Source organism: Periplaneta americana, chromosome 12, assembly GCF_040183065.1.
Source record: "Periplaneta americana isolate PAMFEO1 chromosome 12, P.americana_PAMFEO1_priV1, whole genome shotgun sequence".
Classification (NCBI taxonomy): Eukaryota; Metazoa; Arthropoda; class Insecta; order Blattodea; family Blattidae; genus Periplaneta; species Periplaneta americana.
The window spans coordinates 58,913,540-58,937,875 of NC_091128.1; the positions used below are offsets into that span (position 1 = coordinate 58,913,540).

Here is a 24,336-nt window from a genome sequence, read left to right on the forward strand (position 1 = left end):
TCTTGCTCCCAGCGATTTTCACGTTTTCTTGCACCTCAAGAAATTCCTGTCCTCCGGTGAGCGTTTTGGCAACGACGAAGAGCTGAAGACGACTGTCACACGCTGGTTCCATTCACAGGCAGCAGAGTTCTACGACAGAGGGATACAAATTTGATCCCACGATACGACAAGTGTCTCAATTCTGATGATGGCTATGTTGAAAAATAGCTGAAACATTGCTGTACCTGTTGCCAATAAATGTTTTCCGGAAAGTGTGTGTTCTTTTTTTTAAATAGGGAAACTTGCTTTCTGGATGCGCCTCGTACATGCCTTTGAGTAATCGATAGAAATACCATTCCACATTTTAATTAATTTCTTTCGTATTTAGACTTTTATCACAATAATGGAGTAAATATTCTAAAGCATACATTTCAAAGTGGCATTCGTTTTCGGAATTCGTACTAATCATTTCACGTGGTCAAGCAAAATACTTTTTAGGTTAGGTCTCGTGATTCGTAAACTGTTTAATCAAAGCAATGAATTTCGTATTGTCAGACAAAATACATTTTAATATTAGATCATACACTAACTAACTACTAACATAATGTACGAGAGCTCCAGAAGAAAAATAGTATACTCTTTCACAAATTATTGAACCTTTCAGAGAACATCTCCCCAACATAAAGATGAGATGCGGTAAATAAGCAAGATTTCATTATTGTTAATACTATATTATTATTATTATTATTATTATTATTATTATTATTATTATTATTATTATAGTACATGGCATTGTGTGATTTTTATCCTCTTTTGGTGATATCTTGTATTAGTTGGTAACACTGAAGAGACGGCCAAATGAGTCTTTTAGGAATTACTCTTACGTGATCCTCAGTATACATTATGAATAGTCTCTGACGAAGTGGTATACGCTTCTCGGCACTAGTGACATCTATGAGCGACGCTCGTAGAATCGGGGCGAATAACTACAAATTAAGGGCCCAGCTATTACACACAGTATGTTGTGTGCTGTTTTCTTTTTTACAACACATATTGAAATAACGCTTTAAAATGACCACTTCCATCTTATTCCTCCCTATTAGTTGAATAATAAGAATTACTTAATGTTGCTAAAAATCATGAATAGCGTCGCTAAGTGAATAAACATACCAATAATTCGAACTGATTGTATCTATATGTCATCCTTACACTTCGACAGGTTTGCAAATGGCCTCCATGTGTCGGGCATACTCGTATTTGTCTGTTCTACGTAATGTTTGTTTGGATTTGTCGTCAGTCTCGTGGTTTTCGTCGATACAGTAGCACACTGTAGCATACTGCTTCATTTTTGCATAAGCTGCTTTTTACAGTCGAGTAAGTAGCAGAAAACTGACGTGTGTTTTGTATTATTGGATTTTCTCAGTGACGAATGAGGAAGACTCGAGTCTCCTTCACTAGGTCTTGTTGGCAGGCATTTAAGTGTGTGCCTGTTCTTACGCACCTCCGACATATTGAATGAAAGGACGCCATTATTTATCTTAGTTTATCGCAAAAAATTAATTTGTTTTGATGGTTTTGAGTGTGCAACACGAGTATACCTAAACTACATACTTGTAAGGAAGGGGAAAAGGCTGGTTTTTAATATTTAGCAATGCAGTCGCATCACTTCTCATATTTCCATTAATGTTGGTGTTCATTGAAGAGTACTGGACTGGTTTCCTGTCCTTTTTCCATCCGACTTCTCTTAAACAAAACTCTGCTAACGTGTCTTACTATTAGAAACTCAACTGATCACAACTTTGTCATATATTGACTAACAGCAGTGGAATATCTAGTGATTATGATGACTTAATTAGACGTATTGAATCTGGGAGATTTGGATGGGTCCAAATACAAGTGAGTACCTGTAGAGAATTTTGGATGAAGTACTTGAAAATGCAAGATAGAAGAAGATATAAAGGTTGGTGTAGTGTAATTTAGAATGAATGTAAATGATTTCTCTGAAAGCATATTGGAAATTCGATAAAGAAAAACTACGATGTAACTAGTTATTAAAATATCCAACATGGCGAATTTTCAGACGTTTTATTCGTTACGGAGACAGACCTCTTTTAGGCGATTTAATATAGTTCATAAGTTAGTGGGTAAAATAAACGTCACAGTCAATTGAGGTAAGTTTTCAACAGTCAGGGTACCACTTCCTCCTAATTTCGTTTGAAGTGACAGGTGTTCCATATGTTTACAACATTTTATACAATAAATATAAATGTATTATATTACGAACAATTGGATCGCCAGTCACTTGATATGAAATAAAGGAGTGCTTCAAAGTTACTCATCGTAACTGGTAAATCGTTACTCGAATTGACTATATATAAAACACACCTGAATATGTATTTTCTATTCTTCAAATGCGTAAAATATAGAGTGAATAATTACAATATATTGAAAACAGAATTGGTCTAATTGTTTTTTACTTAAATGTTGACAGACAATACAATATTACAATTTAATGAATGTTATTTAATTCTTATCCAATTAATAAGTCTTTGCAAATAGAAATATTGTCCAGTCACGTTGACTTAAAGTCGCCAAGCACCTGAACAAAATTTGAGGTAGACCTATATCGACAAACGAAGAAGACCTCTTTAAGGATTTTCGGCGTTTATTGTATTGATTTGCTTAAATATTTTCGAAATCAGTTTTGTTCCCGAGGTTATGTAGATGCTAATGAACGTAATAATTTAATTATGATTTATTCCAGTGTGTGTATAGGTCTGTATATAAATTATAAATTATTCTTTGTCATTTTGTTTGTTTCAATCTTTCTGACAATATTTTGTTTACTGAACTGGCAAATTGTTATTAATTTCTTATTTCAACTGAGTGGTCGTGCCCACTCTAAACGTCAGGCATCCACCATTTTCGTCATAAAATTGCTGTTTTGTATTTCACATTTTCAGATGTTGAATTACACTTTGTTAAAAATATATTGTTACAATTGATTTTGATTGGCATTACAGCCAGTGCCAGCCCAAACAATTTTCGCACACACCTACTTCTTTGAACTAAGTGAATAATTACCATCATTGTAACTGAGATCCAGTCTTCCAGTAAAAATAACGTCGCATTCATTTTTGTGCCATTATTTTAAAATTGCTATTCGTAAAATGTCAAAATACATTTCAGTTGAGTTCCTAAGAATGTTCATATTAGAAAATTACGCCTTTTGAGATATAATAGCTATATTAATTATTTTTCTCCCGTAACATGCCTTTATCCTGTAAGTTCTATTTCATTTATACAACTGCTTAAGTAGAATTTAACAATACTCAGACGATAATAATTATGAACCTTATAACAATGACGTCCACGCCTGTGGAGTAATGGCTAGCACGACTGGCCGCTAAACCAGGTGGCCTGGGTTCGATTCCCGGTCGGGACAAGTTACCTGGTTGAGGTTTTTTCCTGGGTTTCCCTCATCCCAATATGAGCAAATGCTGGGTAACTTTCGGTGCTGGACCCCGGACTCATTTCACCGGCATTATCACATTCATCTCATTCAGACGCTAAATAACCTGAAATGTTGATAAAGCGTCGTAAAATAACCTACTTATAACAATGACGTCAGTAAGAAGTGAAGTGTAGGGTCCTCGCTTGTGACTTAACGCCAGCGCCTTGGTATTTCTTCCAGACGGCCCTAGTTCGATCCCTGCTAGGACGTGATGGAATTTTAGATGAAAAAAGCAGATGTTGCAGAGGGTTCTTGCCAGGGGTACTCCCGTTTTCTTCTGTCATATCAACAACATTCTCCACATTCCCCTCATTTCATCTCTCATCTGCAATAGTTGAAAACAGGCTGGGATGAAATCTTGGGGGCAGGACGGGCTTAAGATGTTGATATAGAAAGCCCTTGGAGCTCCGGGCCCCTTAGGCTTATCAGGCTACTGTAGATCTATCAAGGGCTGAGACAGGATGGCCCACCTGTCAGCGTCGAATTCACGAATGCCACCTGGCTCGCCTGTCGGATTTGGACAATGGCGTACGTATATAGGGTGCATAATGGATCAAAGCAAGCCAAGTGCAACCGGGTCCAGCCCGAAAAGCGAAGACAGGAAGTGTGGAGTAGCTTGATACCAATTGTTGGACATATACGCGACATAAGATGTCATGCAGATGCTAAAAATGCAGAAGGTGCGATGGAAAGTATATAGTACAATAAATTATTTAGTTACTTTTGTGAAAAATACTGTACGGCTATAGGTCTATTGAGTTGAATTTATTTTATTCACACGCCTTGTAATATTAAAACGTACTGCATTATAAATATATACATATGTATTATCATGATATTCAGTACCGTACTTAAGGTCCGGATTTAAATATATTTTTAAAATAAAAATAAGGTTAAAATGTTAAATTCAGTGCACTGTATTCTTCAAAGAACATCGCAGATCACAATGATAACAGTATTGCGGAATTTAGGGTTGTTTTCGATTATTTATAGGATGATTTCAATTGCATTCCCTAGCAATAGTGGTATCGATTGCATCTCGGATGGTTTCGATTATATTTTCTAGCAACAATAGTACAGAAGTTTGGCGTGTGTTTTGGATATAACCAAGTATAAATCTTTAATATCTTACTCTTTGGAAGAGCATAGGGAAAAAATGTACACGTTCCAGAATAAATTGCATTTTAAAAAGATATTACTCTTGAACCAAAACATTTTTCTCTCTTCTTGCACTAGAGGTGTACATGGTGCAGAAGAAGTTGCATTTTTAAAGAAAACTACCCGTAGACCAGAACACGAAACACGCATCGATAAAAAAAACCCCAACATTCTAAACAGTAATGGTACCTATATGAAACCAAACTGCTGATATGTACAGATATGGGAACTTACTTTTGAATAACCTTATACTACCCTTTCATTTGAAATTTTTGAAATTTTGTGACATATTGTTGAGATTAATTGTAGCTGTCAGTTTATACGACGAATATGCTTGTAACACTAGTTTGATGATTTCATTCACATAAATTAAGTATACAATGATTTACCCAAAAATAGTTTGATCTTCTGCCCTTGTCCCATCTCACGAAGAAGGAAATACTCCCTCTGTCCCATAATAATTGTCCGGTACGCTTTTATTTCTTGTCCCATAATAATTGTCCGATGTCCATAATTTTACACTAGCGTTTACATAGGAGCAAAATGAAACACATGAATGAGTAATACAACTGTATTACTCCAGAATCAGTACAAAATTGTCACTCAATTAGCAAAAGAAAAAAAATTATTAGTCCGGGATCTGTATAAATTGGCCAATCATTGAGCCAAAAAAAGAACATGAATACTACTTGTACAACTTTGACTCCAGGATCAGTACAAATTGGCTAGTCATTGAGCCGAAAATAAATACTCCTAGGATTGCAACTTTATTAACTCCAGGAGTAGTACAAATTGACCAAGAAGTAAACAAAGAAAAACAATCTCCTACGAGTAAAGACGAAAAAACTGTCTGTTAGACCGGGAAGGTTGTCATTCTAACAGTTTGCCTAGAACCACAGAACTATTGCTGCAGTGCTGCTGTAGCCTCGTCATAAATGTTCCGAGGACACTCCAAGCGAGATGGCAGGATGTTGAGGTGGTCCAGATGTGCCTTTTGCATATGGGGAATCTTGTTGTTGTTCCCGTCATTGACTTTCATTATTTCAATGAGATTGGACTGCAAAGTGAGGAAGACATTGTTGTGCTTGTCGCGTGTGAGCTGAGAGAAAGCTGTTCCAATGGCGGCGATCAACTCATCAATAGTTTGTGGAGCTGACTGATGCTGGAGAGACTGAATTGCCTCGAAGTAACCCAGATCTAAAACATTCATATCCAGACTGTTTGGCGGTTGGCACACGAGTTCCAAAGTGAATCCACTGGCTGCTGCAGCGTCCATCCAGGTGCGGTCATTGGGAGCGATATGCGGACGCGCATTGTCTGCTGAACTGACACCTGAATTCTCCCTGTGCGCGGTCCAGGAGGCCATTTTGCATTTATTGTTGGGATTAATTTGGTGATGAGCATGGATCCACTTTCCAAAGATTGCCGCCCCCGTTGCCAAATGCAGCGTGCTGTTCTTTTACTGATATGAAATTTCTCGGCCGCACCTGTTATGGCACCTTTCTTCACTACGTCAGCCGTAGTGTTTTTCAACAAAAACTCCTATACCGCCTCCGTTCACTGTCTGTAAGGTTCTTGCTACCCCTGTCACTCACTACCGCCAGTTGTATTCCCAGGATGTCTATGTCTGTTTAAACGCACGTACTCACTGCAGGAGTATGCTCTAATAACGATTTCCAGCTTACTTTGCTACACTAATTTGTATATAGTGCCATACCGGTGAGTTGAAAACCAATACCCACTTTCGGTAATCTTCTGGGTGGCGTGTGTTGCTTGTCTCGATGAGATCACGTTATTGCTCTGCATAACCTTGTGCACTAATCTACTGCGCTTCTCCTCATGCGTGCACTTCTCGTTTTCCCCGTCGTCTGTAATTACTGTAATACCATTTCGGCGTACCGGACAATTATTATGGGACAGAGGGAGTATGCAGAATAAAATGGTGTATATCTTGTGTTTGCAGCAATGTTTAATTTAGAGAAAATAATTGTGTACAAAAGCGCTGAACTAATCTTGGAAAGGTGCTGCATGACTATCGTGTAATTAGTCAATTCAGCGATTCGCAACAGTTGGTCCGCAGGTCAAAATGTGGATATTTTATTAAAAAAATTGTTTAATCATTAATACTTAGATTTGAAAACTAATAAATAAATTAACAAAAACTGTGTAACTTAATAATATAGAAGTATTCAATTCACTCCAAAAAACAGTCCTTTAGAATTAAAGCAGTATTCATTGATATTTTGCCCATGAATGGATCTTCTTAGTAAGTCCTTTTTATCACAAAACTTTCGTAAAAGTTGACACACGTGTGGTTAAAGTTCATCTTATTAATCAACATAACTTTCAGAGTTTGCACGGAGAAAGCGTTCTTGTCAATTGTGCATAAACCATTCATGTAAGAAAACACTCGGCCGATGGGGGTGTTAGTTCTAGGTAAACAAAGAAGAAATTGAAATATTTTAAGAAAATTGGAAAAGGCACATTGTTCACATTAAAATGTAAAATAATTTCTATCCAACAGTCGCTAGTTGATGTTCTTTCCAGCTTCCGTTTTCCCAATATTTTCGGTGTTATATATTCTTTAATACTGTCTATAAGCTGAGGAAATTGTGTCAGTGTGTTGAAATAATAGAAGGTTTAGTTATGTAATGGATAAATGGAATTGAACTGTTGCACTTTTTTTCAGTGTTATAGAATAATAGTTTGGTTAAATAGTGTTATAAATGAAGTGAATCCAATGTTTGTAGGATACGAGGGATAATGTGTTGTGTAAGACATGTTTATTCAGTGATTATAATAATACGTTAAATTTTAGTGAAATAATCAACAAATAATGCCGACTTCAATTCAAAATATTACGATGGATAAGTGGTTAATAAAAGATTAAAATAATGCGTAAAACGATGGAATCAGCGTTCGAAATTCACGTGTTGAATTTAGTTTTCGACTGTGTGGATTTTAGGTTTGTTAATCTGGCAGCATTGGATTTAAACTTGGTTTCTGTAAGCCATTTCGGGGCATTTTGTCTGCCAAGCCACTTGAGCTGCTAAAATGTGTTTGAAAGTGTCGTAACATTTCCACCAAATTTCAATGATTTTGGCGAGTTTAAAATCAGTGGTCAGATACGTATTTGTTCGTTTTGTCCATTATTATGTTTATTGTGTAAGGAAACTGTTGCGGTTCGTAAAGAAAACGTTTGACGACACTTCGAAATAAAACATGCATGTTTTAACATCACGTTAACACCGGAAGTCCACACCTGTGGAGTAACAGTTAGCTCGTCTGGCCGCGAAACCAGGTGGCCCGGGTTCGATTCCCGGTCGGGCAAGTTACCTGGTTGAGGTTTTTCCGGGGTTTTCCCTCAACGCAATATGAGCAAATGCTAGGTAACTTTCGGTGTTGGACCCCGGGCTCATTTCACCGGCATTATCACCTTCATCTCATTCAGACGCTAAATAACCTAGATGTTGATAAAAGCGTCGTAAAATAACCTACTAAAATAAAAAAACACCAGAATCAGAATTACACGTTACATAAGTGTTCAACTTACGCGAACTACTGCAGGCCGTCTTTTGTTATGAAGAAAACTTCGCCACAACAGCAACAAACTGTTTGCCACCGTGCTTCAGAGTTGTTTGTTTTCTGTTCTGTTTCGACATAATTTTCCGATTCTGAGGTTGTTTATGAATGTGCGCTTTCTTTGTTGGAGGAGGTAGATTCCACAGGGGAACCGGAGCTTCCGGAGAAAATCCCTGTGTTATCTGCACTACGGGTTTGCCAAACAAGTTATAAATCGGGGGTACGCCGAGGATCGAACCCGGGTCCATAGGATTATAAGTCCAGCGCTCTAGTCACTAGACCACCGTGTCGGCTATTTTCGGAATATAAATTCTACGATTCTTCTTTCAAAAACATAAAAAAATTAATTACTTCTTTATGAATGACGGTAAAATGTATACGAGTTTTTCGGCTTTCACGGTGACTGTGATCAGAATTAGGCTTTTGGGTATTCCACCGTGTCCTGGAACTTGACATTTCCAACGTTTCGGAGCTACATACAGGTTCTGTCAGGGCAAAGGCTAAGACTAGAGAAGTCGCGTACTCTTTTGGGCTTGTTATTTCAGGCTAATCCAGATGACTGAGCTTACCTTTTGCCCTGATGATGGAACCTGTATGTAGTTTTGAAACGTTGGAAATTTCAAGTTTCAGAACACGATGGAATACCCAAAAGTCTAATTCTGAACACGGCGGACATGTTAACCACTACAATATAATTATTAGCAATTGTTATGGTGTGGTAATTATACAGGGTTTTCCGAGGTGGTGTTACAAACTTTCAGGGATGATGGCGAAGGGCACATGTATCAATTTGAGATAAGGAACCATGGTGCGGAAATGACTGAGTCGAAAGTTATAAGCAAAAATAGTTGTGTGGAAATGGAATTGTAATTTGGCATCACGTGCCTTCCTTCCCTTAACTTTTGGAACAGTCGTGGAAAAATGGTATGGGCCGGATGTCTCCTACGTGGGTACTTACACGATACAATCTGTGAGCTTGTCTACTGTTCCCATTGGCTCATCCGTATTCGAAAATCAGGTCTGCTTATTCCGCTCTCGTGTACTCCTCCATTTCACTAGGGCTGATCGACTGAACACTGCAACTTGTACACATACAATGCTGTCTACAGACGTACATATCAGGACTGACCATGTCCGTTACACATCACGCTATCTCCATTGCTTTATTGTAGTTTCCTGTCCCTATCCCTCAGACAGCGCACTGAATGGATTACTGTAAGTAGACAACGCAAACGTCAGATGAATACAGTATGTGTAAGATGTACAGATAAATACACATAAATAAGGTGTACAGAGGAATAGAATTATTTCATTTCCACACAACTATTTTTGCTTGTAACTTTCGATTCGCTCATTTCCTTATCTCAAATTGATACATGTGCCATTCGCAATCATCCCTGAAAGTTTGTAACACCACCTCGGAAACACCCTGTATACACAGTGTCTTTTTCCTCAGCATTTAAGTGTTTCCGTATTACTATGCACTATTTTGCGCCCCATGCACATCACATTCTATTTAATTTATGTATTTGGCCCAACTTTCTTTTTTTAACTTTCTCACTGTTCTCTTCATTACAGCAGTTTTTTTATTTTAAATTCTTCTGGCTAGATCAGTTTGCGATTGTAAATATTTTAAATAAGCTGCTTTTTAGTGTCCTCAAAAAATATGTTTTATTTCATCATTCCAAATAAGTAAGCCTGTTTCTCTTTCCTAGTGCCTCATTTGCTGCTTTAATTGTATTATTGCCAGTTTTATTTACATGTAACCCAATAGATATTTGAATCTTTATATAGTGAATAGGTTTTCAAATAATGTTTTTGCCATTATTATTAATTTTTTTCATTCTTTTAATCATTTAGCTGAGATATTTAGTTTAATCGCAGCCATAATGTGATCTGAGAATATGTTAAAGCCCCAATGAACGCGTGTCTATAACCTCACATACTAAAGTTACTAGAAAACATCAAAATAACACATACATAGTCATGATGGAAGAAAAGTGAATTTCTACTTACTAGGAGTCGAGCAGCCTATGTTACACCGTTCAACAGATGAACACATAATTTCAATTTCTTTTTATGTTGCAGGAGTGAGGAAGAAGGAGGGGAAGAACAGCCGTTGGAAGAGTCTGATGATCATCTCGGCCTTGGACTTGGTGCTGAAGGTTTGTTTCATGTTATTAAGTACCGTAATTAATATTTTGTTTGCCTTGTCTTAGGGTAAGATCACATTATTACTTTTTGTGGCCTAGCATAAATGAAGTAGGCCTATGTGTGCTACTTCTTTACAAACCATAGGCACGCCTGGCTCCCGAATCCCCCCAGCTAGATTATATCCTAGATCAAATATACCCCAGATAGGTCGGCCTTATAGGCTTTGACGTTAACAACTTTTGTCAGGTTTACTACGCTGCCGTCTAGTTGGTACGTAAGGAGTCACGTCATAATTCCCATTTGAATTGCATTAGCGACTGTACTGCCATCTCGTATTCGTTTAAGGCGGACGGGTGGCGATCTTGGCGGTTGTTCTCTTCAAAGTGCAAACGATTTTAACATAGCGATGACCTATCTGTTACATATGATCTAGGATTATATGAAGCATGCCGCCGAACAAGGGTCTATGTTACGTTTGGTTTTGAGAGAACTGAGCTTGAAGTCAGGACACTAAAATATCAGCCATTTGACTCATGTATAAATAAAAGTACAATAATTATTATATTTAATTTAAATTAAAATTTCTTTACCATTGTTATTGTGTGCGTTCATTTGTTCTTACCTATATCACATTAACAGCAAGTGCGTGTAAATTACGTAATAATTTATTTTAGTAGCTCTCCTGCTTGTCTGTTCTTTTCTAGCTCGCACATTTCTTGCAAAAGTGATTTTAAAGAAACCAAATATATTAATATTCTTCGAAGATACCATTTCAAAAATTAAATTAATTATAACTATGATTTGATTTAGTGGACCTGCTTTTGGAATACCTCTTTATTTATTTCTTCCTGTAACCACTACAGGTTGCCATTGACAAAGAGTTCCATGATACAATAAATAGAGTAAATGCCTTGAGGCTTAGTGATACATTGTTGTTAGAGTGAAAAATAACAATTTGAATTAGATTGAAACACATGATAATAAACGAAGAAACGTCAAGGAGATGCGAATTGAAGTCATGGTCCATATGTATGATGTCTGAAAATAGCTATTGATCCTTTGAGTGTTGCAATTGTTAGATCTCTTAAAATATCTTTATGCAGGCCAAAAGATTTACAGAAGTCGACTAGGAACCGAGGTATGGTCCCACGGGCTCCTATCATTAGTCCTTTAATGACGATGGATTCCCGATGGTATTTGTCCTTATAAAAACTGATGGAGGGTTCATATATATATATATATATATATATATATATATATATATATATATATATATATATATTCCTTTTTTCCTCGTGTACTTCTTCTGGCTGGTGTTCATGCGATTCGAATGTCACAGTAGGTTCTATGATGTAACCTTCAAGAGAGGGAGTTTTCAATGCAATTATGTCGATTCTTCGATTACTGCCCTCACTGGATATGCCGTGTACTTCTTCATATGCTGAATAACTTTTGTTCCTTAAGGCAGTTGCTATTATAGATCTTACTGTATGATGCCGCGTATTTCGTAGAAGCTCACAACGCCGGGTCCTTTCAGCTAGTTATCTATAAAATAAACTTACATTTATTGGTAGCTCCAACAGAATCAGTGTTTTGACATTAAAAAGAAACATGATGCACAGCAAGTAAAAAGAAACATGATGCACAGCAAAGTTCAGTCAATACAGACGTTTGGAGAATATACAATTTAACAACAATTTAATAACAAATTTTCTATCATATAATTATTCAACTTATGTTGGTTTAACTTACACTTACTTCTGGTCTTAGTGCAAGTTTTCACCCTATCGCATTTATTTTACACATTCAAAACTTGTTTACATGCTAAGATTGAAATTCAATTGGAGAATATAACATGAGCCTTGATCTTGGAAAACAAAAATTCCAATATAAAAATGGTACTTGGTAGATCATACTGACGGAGATGACACGGGCGCACATTATGAAATTACCATAAATTATTTATTCCTGAACAAGAGTTAGATACAAACATATACAACATTTCTTTGTAGAGAATTCCTTCTGACCCGTCTTGTCATATATAGTAAGACTATACTTTCCTTTTCTATCGTTCCCTTTTTTTTTCTCCACATCTCTTCTGGTTTTCAATTCATATTCACTAAATTTCCTGAAGATATAAGAACAGAAGACGACAAGTATGTTCACATCCACTGACCGCAGGATCTTACTTGCTTTGTTCACTCTTTCAAGAATGTCATTCCAGAGAATTGTGGGGAAGATCATTTCCAGGTTCTTCATTTTCTCACTCAGTCTTTCTGCCTCTTGTCTTGTGTTAACTTTTGCGCTCCAATCAAAACATTATGTTTAATTCCTGTTCAAAGGATTATTTACGAATTTCACTAACACGTAATAAGTCTACAGTTTTTTTTCCTCACTTCGCTTTCTTATACTTCCTCTAACCTCTCAATACATAAATAGATTTCTTACAGCGGAAGTTCTGCTTCCGATAATACAAATTCACACTGTCAGCAATTATTATTGTCGTTACCAGGCGTTAATTGTCTCTCATGAATTCGTTACAATATTTTGCTTCCATAACATTACAAGCAATAAAAACGGCAACATTTAATTCGCGAATGCAGACGTGCGAATTCTTCATTACAAGTCGTAATGTTTTTCCTTCTACCAAGTTAGAGGGAGATTTCAATGTTCGGGCGAATGGTAGGAAAATTAGTATTAAATTCTTATCTGTGCATAGATTTTCATGGAGCCCCTATGCTCGTGGGATCCCCGGGCAACTGCCCAGTAAGCCCATGCGTTAAGACGGCACCATACATCATTTTGATAGGTCATTTGTAGTTCATTACTCAGTTTTTCTTTGGAAATGAGTGGACTGTAATTTGATACAAAAGACTTAACTAGGTCAGCCAGGAACTTTTCTTTGGGTCACTTATAGCCAAATATATGTGACTGTAGGAACCGTTCATTGAGTTGGTTAATAACGATATCACATAGCCTAATTCTTTGGCATTTACCGTCAGTTTACTTTCCAATTGTCTTTTTTTAGTTTTCTTGGAGGAGGCGAATTTTCATCTACATCAACGTTTAATTGGTATCTGTCAGTGTTCTCTTTTATTTCCATTACAGCTGATTCAAAATGTTGGAATGCATCAGATACACTTTAATCTGTTAGCATTCTGCTTCTATATTGGATTGTACACTATGTCAACATGTTTCAGCAAATTTTTAAAGCCAGAAGCATCCCTCACTGTAACATCATCCCACCCATCTTCCTCTTCAATCTCCTGAAAACATTCCAATATCCCTGGCCTCATTTTCCTTAACAGAGCTTACAGTCTGTGACTGAAAGTTCCATCACGTTGCTGAAACAGTAGGCGTACCCTTATTGCACACTGATCACGGTAATTCACTACGTTTAGGTGAAGAGTAGAAGAATGTTGTGAACCTAGCAATGTTTGGAAAAACAACTTCAGTGTTTGAATGAGTTTTGAACAAGCACTTTTTATAACCAAATTGAGTTAGTGAGCATAGCAATGAGGATAACGTTTCTGTAACGAAGTCTGAACACCACTTTGGTTTCTGCTCATTACCGCAGCACCATCATATGCTTCAGCTGTCAGTTTATTTTATAAATTTAAATAGATTACTTATGAAACAGTCTCTGTATGTACTGACCAATACTGATTAGTGCGGTGAGTGATGTAAGTTTACGTATTAAAGGGTTTCCGATGTTAAACGTTTGAGTGGAACGATTTGCTCTTGCATTCTGCATAGGGAAGAGTGCTCTTGCACAAAGAGCATGTGATGGTCACTACTACCCTACACAGAGCAATATATGAACTACAAAAGTTTACTGAAATATGTAATCTCAAAATATCAACATCGAAAACAAAAGTGATGTCTTTTAAAGTGCATATTCTGTACAGTCCAAGATATTAATAGTAAATAATACTCGTACTTTGACTGAAGAGATTCACCACCTTACTTTTTTGAAATGTAATATAAAATTATCTTACCGTCAGTGAAATTTATTGGGTTGTTGCAGAAGTTCGTAGCGTTTTTTTTTTTTTTCTGTGACAAAAGTTCCTATTTGAGAGGAATATGAGACAGAAATTAATCAGTAATATATGTATATATTGTCTTACATCAGCGAGCATCAGCACAGAGCACTCTCGGGCGAGCGTTTCTTATCCGCGGATAAGAGACTACACTATGGTGCATCCGTAGCTGCTGGCGGGAATGCTCTCCCCACTCTGCCTGCTGCACGAATACCCTTTACCCATTTCAACGAGTGATGACGACCACTGTCTTACATTATCTGTAACTCTGCCTTCGCTAGTGCAATTTTTCGATTTCGCGTCTGAAAAAGTATGTGGGTTTATAGTTAAAGAAGTCGTCAAGCCAAGTTTGTAAAGCACTTTCGTTGTTAAAGGAGTTCCCTTGAAGATTGTCGGATAGAGAACAGAAAAGGTTAAAATCTGAGAACGCAAAATCAAGAGAGAGTGGGAGATGTGGAATCACCTCCCAACCAAACTCCTGGATAGCTGCTTTCGTCATGTTAGCGGAGTGCGGGCGTGCATTATAGTGTTGCAATAGCACTTGATGCAGTCTCCCGATCGTTTTCTTCAGTTTCGGCCGCAAGACATCTGAGTTGTTGGCAATAAATGTCAACGGTTTATGGTTACATTCTTGGAAACAATTCGTAGTACAAAACGCCATAGTTATTTCACCAGACGCATAACATCTTCTGCAGATGGACACTAACTTTTGTGTGGGTTGTTGTGAGTTGAAATGACAGAATCATTTTCTCGCAGTCCTTTCTCCACTGGTATTTTCCTCGTACATGGTACAAATGTTTTGAATCGTCTTTGCTGCAGTATTAAACTCAAACAAAAGAATATGTCGAAAGTGTTCTTTTTTTTTTTTTTTTTTTTTTTTTTTTTCACATGACACTCAATCTTCTTCAGCCAACAAATAGCACAAACTTTCTTCAAATCCGCGATATTAAAAGCGTTTTACAAGCACAACACACCAAATAAAATTACAAAATTAATGGCAAAGATAAACAATCTCCTGAAAACACAGTGTTGCTGTGACGAAAAAAAACGCTACGAACATTATGCAGGTTATCAACCTAATTCCTTCTCCCGCGTGTTGCTGCAACAATGACGAGACTCGAACTGCGTGTTCAAAAATGTTTTGAATACATGGGTGCAAGCGATAACACAAGGAGCTCTTCGTCTCTTATCGCCCACATAATTATCACTCCAATGAATAGATTCTTGTATTCGGTTTGTTTGCATTGCCACGTTGTTCTTTTTTACTCGAAGGTGCACACACTGCCTCAATAGCGGCTACGTTCGTCTCCATCCCTGTAGGATATTCACATTATCAGCATACAGTACAGACGTTATTTTTATTCTCCCCATGAAAAACCATAATTATTCAGATTAGCTTTCCACTTTCTTAAACGTTCGTCTATATACAAAGTGTTTCATAATTATAGGTACAAACTGCATGTGTGATTAGAAGACAGTGAAACAAGACAAAAGTCTTAATAAACATAGGTTCGGAAACCAGCTGTTTCCGAAATCTATGGAGTTTTATTATGTCTCGTGAGTACAGATGTTCTGGGGTAACACAACATCTGATATGCACTGGATAACGAGATCGTTATAATATGTGTTCATTATGGCCACCGTTCATGATAAGACAGACATCAGCACTTTTTCTCGACAACTGTACACGTTCGAATATCCCTGGCGTGTCTCTAATGGCTTCAAAACCATAGGCAATGTGTTCCCGGAGTTCGTTAACATAACTAACAGGACTGGAATACACAATCATTTCAAATATCCCCAAACAAAAAAAAATCCAGAAGGTTGAAGTCGGGTGATCTAGGAGGCCATGGTTTTCGTAAGCCATGGCCGATTGTTCATCTGGTGTTGAAGCTTGTGCTTAAGAACTCTGGAACGTTGAAATGAAAGTGAGTTGGTGATACATAATACATGTACTAAATTTCACTGCACGGTAAGATAATTATATTACATTAAAAAAAAAGTGAAGTGGTGAATTTCTCCAGTATTAATGAATATCTTGGATTGTACAGGGTATTCACTTTAAAAGACATGACTTTTGTTTTCGATGCTGATATTTTGAGATTACATATTTCAGTAACCTTTTGTAGTTCATATATTGCTCTATGTAGGGCAGTAGTGATCATCACATGCTCAATGTAGGGCAGTGGTGATCATCACATGTTCTTTGTGCAAGAGCACAAGAACACTCTTCCCTGTGCAGAATGCAAGTGCAAATCGTTCCACTCAAACGTTTAACATCGGAAACCTTTTGATACGTAAGCTTATACCACTCACCGCACTAATCAGTATTGGTCAGTATATACAGATGCTGTTTCATAAGTAATCTATTTAAATTTATAAAATAAACTGACAGCTGAAGCATATGATGGTTCTGCCTTTCCCAAAGAGGCACATCATCCAGAAGATCGCGTACAGTGCGCGCCAACGATTTTGGCAAGTGGATTTTGTTAATCTGAACTTCAGAGCGAGTTTACTCACTGATGTAAGGTCGAGTGATATCTCGTGTCTCAGGCTGAAGCGATAGTTGCTAGAGTAAACAAGCCCGAGTCGTGAATACTCATCTACATGGATAGTCATCACCAAAAACTACGTACATATCGCAAACTACAGTATAGAACTAAAGTATTACGTAATCCTACGTGACTTTGCACAAATAGCATCTAATTATAGAATGCAATGGAATGAAATGAAATTTTCTGGAGGAGGGCACTATGACCCAGCACTGCGACCTTTCACGATCTGTTCCGCTAACCCTCAAGCCAGGCGCAGTCCTAAACACACACCGACTGATTACACTGAGGTTAGCTGCATAATTCACCGCTGTGGGGTAAAAATTAGAACGTCTGACCATGAAACGAGCGGGCCCGGGTTGAAATCTTGGTTGGGACAAGTTACCTGGTTGTGATTTTTTCTGGGAGTTTCCCTCAAACATTTGCAGCAGAATTGCTAGGCAACTTTTAGCGTTCGCCATCATTAATTCACATAATAATAATAATAATAATAATAATAATAATAATAATAATAATAATAATAATAATAATAATAATAATAATAATAATCATAATCATCATCATCCATACCATAGCCCAGGTTAAGTTCGCAGTGCGGCGTGCTGTACTTGTCCAAGAGCGCGGCCATTCGGCTACACAGTTATTCACAGGAGTGGTAAGCACAATAAACCTCAGGCTGCAGTGCAGGCATTCAGGTCCCTTCTCCGTATAAAGGAAAAAAAAAGTTAGTTGCGTACCCAAGTTTCGAGCACGCCAACCCACTCGTCCCTAGGCCAGTCCCTCCTTGCGTCGCCAGTCTGCGTTCGGGGAATGCTATGGAATGATGACGAAATGGAGAAATGTTGACAGAATTATGTAGATGCCTAATATAGGGAAAAGAGAGAACCCCGAGAAAAACCCGACTGCGACCTTGTCCGCCACAACCGTCACCACAGATTTTTCATTTAAAAATACCAGGCCTAGCCGGGACTCGAACCCTGACCGCTTGCATGTCAGGGTGAAAGTCTGACCACTCAGCCACGCAGGGAACGTTCTAATTATACTAGATACTGTAAATATTCCATCACTGTTTTATATTCTAACTCTTCCACTTCGGATATTCCGTCCTCTTCCAAGAACTCATAGTTGTCACAAGATTCGTCACCGCTACTGCTTGATATCTGCTTTTCTATCAGATTTAGTTTTCTTCTACTTGTAAAGCAAGTTCTTTTACAATTTGTTGTAAGGCGACTGACAACGCCTTAGAGCCTAAGTGTGCCTTAGTCTTTTGTTAGACTATTAGGCCTACCTCGTGTATGTAAAAATTCTGAATAGTATAAATACGTCTTCTAGCACATTTATCACATCTCTTCTGTTTCAGATCGCCAGTTTTTTAATGCCACGTCAAAATATGACATCATGGTCAAGAACAAGAACTACACTCTCTCATTTGTTAGTTCATTATACATTATATGAATAAGCATAAAGGCAATTTTTTTAATTCGCTTGAACTAAATTGCCATTTAACTTATAATAATTTATAATAAAATCCATTAAATTGTTGCTGTACAATATATTTTATGTATATAATTACAGCACAAGTAAGTAATACTCCTATAAATAAAATTCGAATTACGGTTAAGTGAATTCGCAAGACGAAAACCACTTTTCCCATACCAGGGATGCTTAAAAAATGTATTTCCGCGAAAATCTGGTAATCTATTTTGTAAATCTTCGTTTACTGTCACTGCGCAAACTTCAACGGAAAGATGTGCAGTTGAAGTCGACGGAGAAACGTTTGACTAAGAAATTATAATTATGTGTACAGAACTATTATTTTCGTTGTGAATTTTCTAGCTTTTAAAACCAAGTGTGTTACTCGTTGCACGAATGATTGCCGGCGGCCAATAGGCAACAGTGCAACAGGGCAGCTTACTTACTTACAAATGGCTTTTAAGGAACCCACAAGTTCATTGCCGCCCTCGCATAAGCCCGCCATCGGTCCCTATCCTGTGCAAGATTAATCCAGTCTTTATTATCATATCCCACCTCCCTCAAATCCACTTTAATATTATCCTCCCATCTATGTCTTGGCCTCCCCAAAGGTCTTTTTTCCTCCGGTCTCTCAACTAACACTCTATATGCATTTCTGGATTCGTCCACACGTGTTACATGCCCTACTCATCTCAAACGTCTGGATTTAATGTTCCTAATTATGTCAGGTGAAGAATACAATGCGTGCAATTCTGCGTTGTGTAACTTTCTCCATTCTCCTGTAACTTCATCCCTCTTAGTCCCAAATATTTTCCTAAGAACCTTAATCTTTGTTTCTTTCTCAAAGTGAGAGTCCAAGTTTCACAACCATACAGAACAACCGGTAATATAACTGTTTTATAAATTCTAACTTTAAGATTTTTTGACAGCAGACTAGATGACAAAAGCTTCTCAACCGAATAATAACACGCATTTCCCATATTTATTCTGCGTTTAGTTTTCTTCCGAGTGTCATTTATATTTGTTACTGTTGCTCCAAGATATTTGAATTTTTCCACCTCTTCGAAGGATAAATATCCAATTTTTATGTTTGCATTTCATACAATATTCTGGTTACGAGACATAATCATATACTTTGTATTTTCGGGATTTACTTCCAAACTTATCACTTTACTTACTTCAAGTAAAATTTCCGTGTTTTCTCCTAACATATTCACGTCATCCGCATAGACAAGAAGCTGATGTAACCCGTTCAATTCCAAACCTTGTCTGTTATCCTGAACTTTCCTAATTGCATATTCTGCAGCGAGTTAAAAAGTAAAGGTGATAGTGCATCTCCTTGCTTTAGCCCGCAGTGAATTGGAAAAGCATCAGAAACTGACCTATACAGACTCTGCTGTAAGTTTCACTGAGACACGTTTTAATTAATCGAACTAGTTTCTTGGGAATACCAAATTCAATAAGAGTATTATATAAAACTTCTCTCTTAATTGTGTCATATGCCTTTTTGAAATCTATGAATAACAGATGTACTGTATCCTAATACTCCCATTTTTTCTTCCATATCTGTCGAATACAAAAAATCTGATCAATAGTCGATCTATTATGCCTGAAACCGCACTGATGATCCCCAATAATTTCATCTACGTACGGAATTAATGAAAATAGGAGAGATCGGCTGATTTGTCAAGGATTAGTCTACCATTCCTTGTAAACGTATGCTACGCGTGATTTAAATCTTCGAAGGAAGTTCTTTTATTCATCTATTTCTTTTTTCTTTTTTTTTTAACGTCAGGTTTCTTGCCTGGTGACTGGAATGATATTTCTGTGTGCCTCTTTCTGTTAAGATTCCTGTTGCGTCCGCAACTCGTTCTTGTATTTTGAGTGTTTGATATTAATTTTTGGGAACACAATCGGACACTATTCAAACCTATTTCTCGCCTCTCGCTTAATGGAGTCATACACATTAGCAATAATTTCTTGTTTCTGACTATGCAATGTTTTCCATTTTAATTTAGAAAATGTCGAAGACATACTATATATAAAATCATTGCGAACGAAAGTCGCTTACGGCAAGCTATTGAATCCACTCGGACTGTACCGTGGTGTGGTTCATTTGTATGTTTCGTAATGACGATGTGAAAATATAAACAACAAGGAGAGCGTTATCGCGACTCATTCATACAGGACAACAGTGGATCGTTGACTGGCACTGTCAGCAAGGTCATCTGCCAGAATCTATGGTTCCAGCTGTACCTCATGTTGAAAAAAATGGAGGTACGCACGACCATTAAGTATGCCATGTAATAAATAAGGTTGCAAAATAATATACAAGTTGCGTTCAGTTTGTGGGCACAGTGATGACATCATATCTCGGAAACAGTTGATTTCCGGACCTATGTCTATTAGAAAATTTTACCTTGTTTCGTTGCTCTCCAGTCACCCCTGCATTTCGTACCTATACTTTTGAAACTATACTTAACTCTTTTGTATAGAGTTAAAAGAATAGTTGATAAAATCCAGCTTTTTCTTGCTTTTTGGTCTACCAGTTTTATTGACTTTCTTTTTATTTTCCTCTCCAAAAAATACGTATCCTTGATATTATACTCGTACATGCTCTTGATTTTTTTTATAGATGATTAGGAATTTCTTTATGTTCAAAAATTCCTTTTTTATTTTCACCGCCAGAAATAGGTCCAATTCTCCCAAAAAAGGAATGAGACGATGAAATATTCCTCTCAGATGTAACACACTGCGCATGATCGGAGACCAGAGCACTGATATACAACATATCGAATATTTGAGTTACTTAAATTAAGGCTATTTGGTTTGTTACTAGCATCGTTCCGAAATTCACTTCAAAAACTGCAAAAAAAATGGTAATATGATGTAAATAATAAACCAATATACTGTTCTCCAACCAGGAGATCAACCGTGTGCTTACTATTGCGTCATCTATTGGAGCGAGACTAGGAGATTGACAGTGATCTAATTTTGTATAGGGCAGTATAAATATGTGTGCATCAATGTTATCATTTGTGCTGTGAGAGCTAGCCAATAGAGATACGAGTACCCACGTGTGTGACCTTATGACGAACATTATTTTTTATTTTTTTGTAAGGCAGTGCAAAATCGATCTTTTATGCCGAACTAAGCATTATGGTCATGGTCTTCCGAGTTCAGCAAGCCAAGCCGTTTGTTGTGCTACCACAGTCTAGTATATAGGTATAGTCACGAAGCTTGAGTTTTGAGGGTGCTAGGAACAATTGACTGTGGCGGTACTATTTTGCATTGTCTGTAATTAGGCGATATTAGCGATCCTAGTGGTTAGCAACTATCCATGTATGCATATTTACTACGTATAGAGCTTCGTAACTGTATATATTAGACTGTGGTGCTACTATCATTTGTTTTCTTCCGTTTTGTGTTCTCATTTTGTGAATAATGGATCGCTTAACGAACGACAACAAGATTTTCATTAAACATTTGCACAAATATGATAATTCATATGTCTGTCAAATTGTAAGGAACTACGCTCAGCGAGAATAGTCTGTTTCCAGCGTACAACGATTGATTAGCAAGATACGGACATGATATCCCTCCCGAGAGATTATTGCGTGGAAGACCGCATTTCTCAGATTCTCTGATGATTTCCGCTGGAGTTTCAAACGAGATCTTAATCCTATGTACTATTTTGTATGGAGTCAACTAAAAAAAGCAGTTTACTACAAAACAAGAATTCGTAATATTGAACATTTAAGATAACGCCTTCTTGAATGTTGGGACCGACTTGATCAAAGGCAGATATCCAGTGCTATTGGACAATGGAGAAGACGCCTACAAATGGTTGTGCGTGCAAATGGCGGTCACATAGAGCATAATTTTTAATTTTGATTATTTGAAAGATCATTAATTATTATTTATTTGACCAATATTCAGTTTCTGTATTTTGAAGTAATAAATTGTTTTCAGAAACCACATTTTTTGCATCATTGTGTATTGACGTCCATAAGATTTTAATTGAGCCTCAAAAAACATAATAAAAAGTCCTGCTCATCTTCAAAGTCTACTCTTTCCAACAGTGTATTCATTATAAATTAATGTTATGTATTTCCAAAAATAGAGCATTTATAATTTTTTGCCGGTTTTTTGGCCCAGTGTGTATTTTTTTAGTTGGTTATTTAACGACGCTGTATCAACTACGAGGTTATTTTGCGTCGATGAGATTGGTCAGATGGTATTTGGCGAGATGAGGCCGAGGATTCACCATAGATTACCTGGCATTCACATTACGATTGGGGAAAACCTCGGAAAAAACCCAACCAGGTAATCAGCCCAAGCGGAGATCGAACCTGCGCCCGAGCGCAACTTCAGACCGGCAGGCAAGCGTCTTAACCGACTGAGCCACGCCGGTGGCTGCTGTGTATATGTGTGTGTTTATTATATACACACATACAGTGTAAGTGCATGTATATTAAAAGCTAACAATTACAATGAAATTGAAAAATGTAAAATGCATTAAGAAAGTAATTTCAATTAACTACATTTATCTAGCTTTTTAGCTTCACTGCAGGCAGGTTACCATTCAAAATACTGACAAAGAATATTATAGCCCGGGCAATTTAGGAAGACGTTCCAAGAGGTGAAACATGCGAGTGAGAGTGCTGACGTCCCCTCCTCGACAAGGCTTCCAGTCAAGTTTTTTCATTTAATTTCATTTACTCTATAGATCTTACATTGGCATTGAAGCTTTAAGATGTGGAATAAGTCACAATTTTGTAAGAGTACAATGCACAAATATTTGTACTATATAGATGAGGAGACGAGATATGGCAAATGAGCTCTGTGACAGGGAAAGAATGAGCTATCAGAAAGAGTTTGTTTCATGATGGTTAATATTATACGAATCTGCTGACACGAAAGTTCATGTATTTTTTTTTATTTTACTAGGTTATTTTACGACGCTTTATCAACAGCTTAGGTTATTTAGCGTCTGAATGAGATGAAGGTGATAATGCCGGTGAAATGAGTCCGGGGTCCAGCACCGAAAGTTACCCAGCATTTGCTCATATTGGGCCGAGGGAAAACACCGGAAAAACCTCAACCAGGTAACTTGCCCCGACCGGGAATCGAACCCGGGCCACCTGGTTTCGCGGCCAGACGTGCTAGCCGTTACTCCACAGGTGTGGACAAGTTCATGTATCTTCTCCTTCTAAACCCATTGGTGATATAGCCACGGCACATGATAAGGTCACAGGACAGGTCTTGCCTCTTCGACTATAGTATAATAGCTCACCTCAAAATTAGTTACATGATGCTCGGCAGAAAATATCCTGAGTAAATCTATGATCGGTCGGGTTGCCGTACAGCATCTTAAGACCCCGTTTTGCGGACGACATTATCTACCGTGTGAAACAATAGTCACTTGATAAAGGGAGGGGGACATTATTATTTGAAATGACAATTGTAGGAGGATGGTGAAAACAAGGACAAAGACGAGGACAACGACAGTGATCACAACATGAACTGCGACAAGTACTGCAACAAAGATCACGATAACAACCACGAAATGAACCGCGATAAGAATCAGGGTAATGAACAAGACCACGATAATGACGCTGACAAAGAAAATAAGGACCATGTTAAGGACCGCAATAAAGATAACAATTGTAGCGATGAGGACCATGACAAAGACAAGGATCATAGTAGGGACCACGACAAAAACAACAAGAATCAGCATAAGGGCCCTGACAAAGACAGAAAAGATCACGATAAGGACTACGACAAGGTCAACGACAAGAACAACGATAGGCCTAAGTATCACGACGTGAATCACGGCCCTTGTCGTGGTCCTTGTCATGATCCGTGTCTTGGTACTTGTGAT

The 24,336-nt window shown here is 37.5% G+C and overlaps 1 protein-coding gene across 4 annotated transcripts in view; it reads left to right on the forward strand.

The window, feature by feature from the left end:
- Window positions 1–24,336, forward strand: part of olf186-M (Ki-ras-induced actin-interacting protein-IP3R-interacting domain olf186-M) — a 324,363-nt gene that overhangs the window by 191,915 nt on the left and 108,112 nt on the right. For all 4 annotated transcript variants that reach the window (XM_069841399.1, XM_069841400.1, XM_069841401.1 and 1 more), the window contains one exon: window positions 10,322–10,398. In XM_069841399.1, coding sequence (XP_069697500.1) covers window positions 10,322–10,398 — 77 coding nt within the window. The remainder of the gene's footprint in view (window positions 1–10,321; window positions 10,399–24,336) is intronic.